General features: G+C 35.6%; 1 protein-coding gene across 1 annotated transcript; it reads left to right on the forward strand.

The window, feature by feature from the left end:
- The first annotated feature begins 511 nt into the window (after positions 1 to 511).
- On the forward strand, positions 512 to 6,382 carry LOC139862130 (O-fucosyltransferase 27). The gene is made up of 10 exons (XM_071850681.1): positions 512 to 949; positions 1,614 to 1,698; positions 2,139 to 2,209; positions 2,288 to 2,376; positions 2,463 to 2,706; positions 3,109 to 3,221; positions 3,327 to 3,417; positions 3,540 to 3,668; positions 4,463 to 5,013; positions 5,794 to 6,382. The coding sequence occupies exons 1-10, from the start codon at positions 734 to 736 to the stop codon at positions 6,284 to 6,286; spliced, it is 2,082 nt and encodes a 693-aa protein (XP_071706782.1). The 5' UTR covers positions 512 to 733; the 3' UTR covers positions 6,287 to 6,382.
- The last annotated feature ends 234 nt before the right edge of the window (positions 6,383 to 6,616 follow it).

Raw genomic sequence — 6,616 nt, forward strand, 5'->3', positions numbered from 1 at the left:
GAAATGATTGGTTTTAATATTTGTTTAGTTTTAACTAATATGCATGAAACGACCTCTACCCGTTTTCAGAAAACGACAATTTTTCTTTCTTAAAGCTGTTCCAGATGCGGCACATATGCATCTAATAGTCCAGGTTCAGTTACCTTAAACCACATGACTCGTTTCCAAAGACCCAAATCGACACTTTGTTTAATCAACACATAATTCACCTCAATTACCTAAAACCAACTCTTTTATAAGTTTACATGTTCGTCAACAACATGGAGTTTCAAATGTTCTATTTCAACCATAAGTGTCAAAGAGCAGAGAGAGATTAGTGAAAGAAAAAAAAATTTATGCTCATGTAATTCTGATGCGAAAAGATAAGTTCAGCGAATTACAAGGAGGCGTCTTAAGTTACCCATCTATATAAAAAGTGTGTTACAAGATTTTTTTTTAATAAAAAGAAATTTTGTATACTCCGTATAAAAAGAACAAGATTCACGCGCCACCGAAGTATTAGGCGAAATACTTGTTTTAATCCCCTGCAAAAAATGAAGCATGTCCGCTGCAACACATCCTTTTTAATTAATCAATCATCAATCTTAAACAAATCATATTTTTAGCGAAACGCAAACACTCTCTCATCTTAATTTAACTCCTCAACTTCCCCACTTCATCCATAATTCTAGAGAGAGAAACAACAGAGACAGAACAACAGAAGTGTGTATGTATATGTACATCTGATCTAATAATGAAAGGGGATGTTGGGGGAAAGATGGTAATCAAGTCAAAATTGAAGTGGGTAGGTTTAGTTGGACTTGTACTCTCTGCTTTATCCCTTTTTACTCACTTCCTTCTTGCTAGGTATTCTTCATATACAGATGAACCCCTTACTGAGTATCAAGCCTTTACTATTTTTTCTTGGAGACCCATTTTTGAGAATGCAGCGGCAGATCTTTCCCCCAATGTAATTTTACTCATTACCCACTTCTAAGTTCTCATTTTTTTGCTTAAAGTTTATGTCTTTTTGTGAAATTTGCATTTTTAGATCAATCTTGACTATAGGGTTTGCCTTTTTTTTTCCCCCCCTATAAAAAGGGATGTTTATAGTGTCTGAGTATCAAGCCTTTACTATTTTTCTTGGAGACCCATTTTTGAGAATGCAGCAGCAGATCTTTCCCCTAATGTAATTTTACTCATTACCCACTTCCAAGTTCTCATTTTTTCGCTTAAAGTTTGTCTTTTTTTGAATTTTGTATTTTTAGATCAATCTTGACTATAGGGTTTGCCTTTTCTTTTCTTTATTTTGTCTATCCAAAAAAGGGATGCTTATAGTGTTTGAGTATCAATCCTTTGCTATTTTTTCTTGGTGACCCATTTTTGAGAATGCAGCAGATCTTTCCCCCAGTGTAATTTTACTCATTACCCACTTCCAAGATCTCATTTTTTTGCTTAAAGTTTATGTCTTTTTGTGAATTTTGCATTTTTAGATCAATCTTGACTATAGGGTTTGCTTTTTCTTTTTTTGCTACCCAAAAATGGGTGAAGTTTGCATTTTTTCTTTTACCTGGGTTGTGTTTATTATCGAAGTTAATTAGGCTATTTGCATGATTTAATTGAATGTTGTGCAGAGTAAACTGTATAGAAGATTATGGGGACCTGTTAGACGTTTTGAATATTTACAACCGCATGCTAAAACCAGAGAGCACTATGCAGGTTTGTTTATTTCATGAATTTTGTCTAATTTATGGTCATTTTACACAACCTGTGATTTGATTACTAGAACCAATGGAATTAATGCATAGAATATGTATGCTTTGACTGCTTTTTGTTTAAAAAAAAGCCTTAAAGATTGAAGCTTGGAGTTGCAAGTAGTGTTTTACAGTTTCAAAATGCAGATTCTGATTGAGTTGAAATTTAAGCTTGTTTTGATCTGAACTTTAGCTTATTATTCTACGATGTTGACCCATAATTTATTCTTCCCTGTTGATATATTAGAATTGAATAAAAAGATGTAAATCAGTGTTTTTAGTTCCTATTTAAAACACTGGACACTAAAATAACATTTATACTCTGATAGGTATAATGTTTTCTACGCGCAATATGGTTCCTTCCGTTTATGTTTCATACTTGTTCTGATATTTTTCAATTATCAGTGCCAGTTTCAGAAACAGATAGGTTTATTTTTGTTCGGATACGTGGAGGTTTTCATGAGATTAGAAGCTCGGTGAGTACATCTTTTAATAGCATCAAATTCAACACAATATGTTATTTTTGGTTGTGTTAATCCGTTAGCCTTTTGTAGATATGTGATGCTGTTGTTATCGCTCGGCTTTTAAATGCTACACTAGTGATCCCGGAAATTCAGTCGACCACTAGTAGCAAAGGAATCAGGTCTAAATTTTTCTTAAATAATTAAAGAGTTCCGAAGTGTATGTTCATACATATTAACCAACGTGTTAAAATTATGTTATTTGCAGTGCTCAATTTAAGAGTTTTGCTTACCTTTACAATGAGGATCAGTTCATGGCAGCATTATCGAACGATATAACAGTTGTAAAAACACTTCCCAAAAGCCTTAAAGGAGCTAGAAGAAAAAAAGAAATTCCATCGTTTAAAGTGGCCAACTCTCAATCTCCGTATTATTATTTACATCACGTTCTCCCGGTTTTAAAACGCCACTCTGTGGTTGAACTTGTTGTGTCAGATGGTGGATGCTTGCAGGTAATGCACTACTTTTCTCCTTCCGTCCCAAAATAACTGGCCCTTTTTGACTTTTGAAAGTCTTTACTTTTCAACTTTGTTTTTATGTATTTATTTATGTTATATAATATTTGATGAAATGAAATTTATCTGTATAAACCAGGTTTTAAACGCGTTTTCATTGATATAAATCCATCAACTACAAACAAAAATATTTAAAAGATAGTAATTTTGGGACAGAGGGTAGTTATACTCACTTTCTTCACATGTGCCATAGAAGCTAGAGCTCGTGAAAGTTGTTTCTATTTTTTATAGAAGCATATCTTTACGATTGAATTCTTATAAAATAATGCAAAATGTCTTCAACTTTTCCATGTAATCGAATAAACTTTCCTAATAAATTCGATATTCACTTTTCCGAAGGCAATACTTCCTCCAGATCTTGAGGAATATCAACGGCTGAGATGTCGCGTTGCATTTCACGCTTTAAGCTTCAGACAGGAGGTCCAGGAATTGGCAACCAAGATTTTGCATAGGTTATTTGGCACCAACTATTTCTTATTACTTTGAAGACTCGGTTCATCCATGGTTATTGTTTTTATTATTATTTTTTTAAATAAATCATTATTTATGGTCTTCAGGTTAAGGGCTCCAGGAAGGCCATTTATAGCGTATGACCCGGGGATGACAAGAGATGCTTTAGCATATTATGGTTGTGCAGAACTCTTTCAGGTACTTAATTATTTAATTTAATCCAAATTTCCTACTTTACAAAATAGCGTCTGCTAGAATTTAGATTGTTTGAGAGAACAATGTTTTGAGTATATTTTGATGTGTTTTACGTATATATGAAGGATGTGCATACCGAACTCATTCAGCACAGACGGTTGTGGATGTTAAAACGAGGAATTGTGAAAGGCAATCTTACTGTGGATTCAAATGCACAACGTTTAAATGGTTCTTGTCCACTTATGCCAGAAGAGGTAAAGTTTATAGCGATTTATTTTCTTAATCATCATACTTGATATTTCATTGTAAACAGGCTTTAGAGTGTTATCTATCTTGCAAAAATGAAAAAGTCAATTATCTGTTATGCAAATAAGGATTCAGGACAGAAATTGTACAACATGAATTCTTTTGTATTTTTATTTTTTGCAAATTGTAATGAGTGGCTTGGTATTTTCACAATTAAGATTGTAACAAAAAGACTATTATGATGGTTTAAAAGTTTTGATCAATATTGTGCTAAGATATTATATATTAAGGTGACAATGAGATTTTATGAAGGTGTAAAATGATTAGAAAAAGATTAAGATATTAGTAGTCTTGAAGTCTTCTAGACAACTGAATCCTCGGTATTGAATGAATGACACATTTAAGGACCGTGTGCCCAATGTTGTAGAAGTCTTGAGTCGGGACGAGTCGGCCGGGTCCTTAGAGGGACGAGTCAGACGTTGACCTACATTGACTTTTAGTAATAAATATATTAAACACACACACACACACACACACACACACACATATTCATAAATATTTCAAACATAGATATATGGAACAAAAATCTAATTTTAAAAAATATAATTTTTTAACCGAACTTTGACTAAGACCGACTCAGACCGACTTTTTAGCGTTGACTGACTTTTGAGGTGTTTTTGGGCGACTCGGGTCCATCCATAGACAATGCGTCAGCCGACTTTTACAACAGCCCTTTGGAATCAGGTATTCTTTTGACATCAAGCGTCTTCTTGTTAAAGGTGTGTATTTTGCTTCTCTGTAGATTGGCATCATCCTTCGTGCATACGGATACTCTTGGGACACAATAATCTACATATCTGGTGGAGAAGTCTTCGGTGGTCAAAAGAAACTAATCCCGTTTCACGCAATCTTCGAAAACGTAGTCGACAGAACATCCCTTACTACGCCTTGGGAACTAAACAAAATATACGGTCGTGAAGCCAACCTCGTTGACAAATATATAAAAACACCTCCTTCTGCTGAGAAAGAAACGAAATATGAATCTTGGAAAACATCGGGTCAACGCCCTCGGCCGCTGCCGCCACCTCCCGCTAGGCCGAAGTCCTATAACATCGAAGGGTGGTGGGGTTGGGTGGCCGAGAGTGATAATGAGCCCGAGAGTACCGTAATCGAGTTGAGGACTAATGCTCATAAGCTGTTATGGGAAGCAATTGATTACATGGTGTGTGTAGAAGCTGATGTGTTTGTTCCTGGTTTTGATCGTGATGGTAAAGGAAGACCGAGTTTTGCAAGTTTAGTAATGGGCCACAGACTCTATCAATCCGCTTCAGCCAAATCTTTTAGGTTTGACAGGTAATTACTCTTTTCACGAGTCGTAATCAGTTATTTTTTCTGGATTTTTTATGACGAAAGCTACAATCTTTTGTGTTTAAATGTGGCTTTGGACCGAGTTTTGTGATGTTGTCGAACACTTTATATGTCAGACTTATAGGAGTAAACCTGTGATGATGACTATACCTATGGGCATTTGGGTAATTCTTGTTACGAAGATAATGGGTAAATAGCCAAATAATAGGACGTATATTGGCGTGAAAGTAAAAAAATGCAATTACATTGTAATTTTGACTATTACATTAGGCTAAAATGTTCACGACAGAATACACGGACCTTGTAATTATAGTCTTGAGTAAATAAATATATGGTTTCGAATGTTGCCATAAGTGATTCAACCCTGTGGCAAGGTTGCAAATCTCGCTACTCGGGAGTACTCTGTCGGAACTTTTTAAGTAGTACTCAGCAACTCGGGTAGTACTCGGATGTTGACCAAGTTTGATTTTGACTGAGTTCTGACCGTGTTTGACTGATCCGGAGTTTGACCGATTTTTGACTGAGTTTTGACCGATTTTTCGAGTAATCCCAAATTTTGGCCGAGTTTCGACCGTGTTTGATTACTCGGCTCGGAGCTCTCCAAAAACTCTTCAGTGCTCGGCGTGTAATTCCAAGTTCTGCAACCTTACCCTGTGGTAATACTGACTGTTGTTTTAGAACCGGGTAAAATGGAGGAAGTTTTTCGTTGTTCATGTTACATGTGGTAATCTTCCTTGATTTAAGGTTGTTTTTTTGTTGATTCAGGAAAGAAATCGCAAAGTATATGGAAGATATCAATGACCATATGTACGAAGTCAACCATACCTGGATCAAATCAGTGCGACGTCACCTGAGTAAAAGCTTGCTTGACGGTTTAACACAAGACTCAAAAGTTTCAAAATCATCATCTTTTCTCTCTTTCCCGGTCCCAGAATGTTCTTGCCTAAGATTCGAGTCAAACAACTCATCATCTCGTGCATCCTCTTCCCAACTTCCAGCTGCTATTAAGGCTGCACATGGTTGTCCTTCATGGATGGGTAAAGATGTAATTTTACATCCTGGAGACGAAGATGATGTTGAAGATGATGATAATGATGATGATTCTGGACTGTTTAGTTTGTTTGCTCGACCTAGCGGTGGCGGTTCTAGTAATAGAAATACTGTAAGCAGTGGCGGCAGAAGCGGTGGAGAGATGATGAGCAGCAAAGAAGAAACTCAGATGGACGATCAAGAGGAAATGGACGGTGGTGATCGATAGATGATGGAGTTAGGAGATTTCGTAATCGTAGATTAACTTTAGTGTTTTTTTTTTTTTTTTTTTTTTTTGTACAGTAGGAACACATTGTTGATGGTTAGACTGTTCTAGTTTGTAACTACAGTTTGACTTCTAATGTCAAAAGCTGTTGTATTTTAAACTGTAAAATTTATTGTAATTTATTAAATGAATTTTGTTAGCTTATTACAACATTATAATGTCTGACATTCAACTTGATTGTCAGGTAGATAACCAAGACTATATTGAAGCCAGATGACCAAAACCACCAGCTCTGATTGAAGCGTCATATCCTGGCGGATCTAGGAATCGTAG

Source organism: Rutidosis leptorrhynchoides, chromosome 8 (genome assembly GCF_046630445.1).
Source record: "Rutidosis leptorrhynchoides isolate AG116_Rl617_1_P2 chromosome 8, CSIRO_AGI_Rlap_v1, whole genome shotgun sequence".
NCBI lineage: Eukaryota > Viridiplantae > Streptophyta > Magnoliopsida > Asterales > Asteraceae > Rutidosis > Rutidosis leptorrhynchoides.

Coding starts and splice junctions, on each gene's coding strand:
- LOC139862130 (XM_071850681.1), top strand. CDS start 734: ATGAAAGGGGATGTTGGGGGAAAGATGGTAATCAAGTCAAAATTGAAG. Junction 2,210..2,287: donor TTCATGAGATTAGAAGCTCG/GTGAGTACATCT, acceptor AGCCTTTTGTAG/ATATGTGATGCTGTTGTTAT. Junction 3,669..4,462: donor GTCCACTTATGCCAGAAGAG/GTAAAGTTTATA, acceptor GCTTCTCTGTAG/ATTGGCATCATCCTTCGTGC.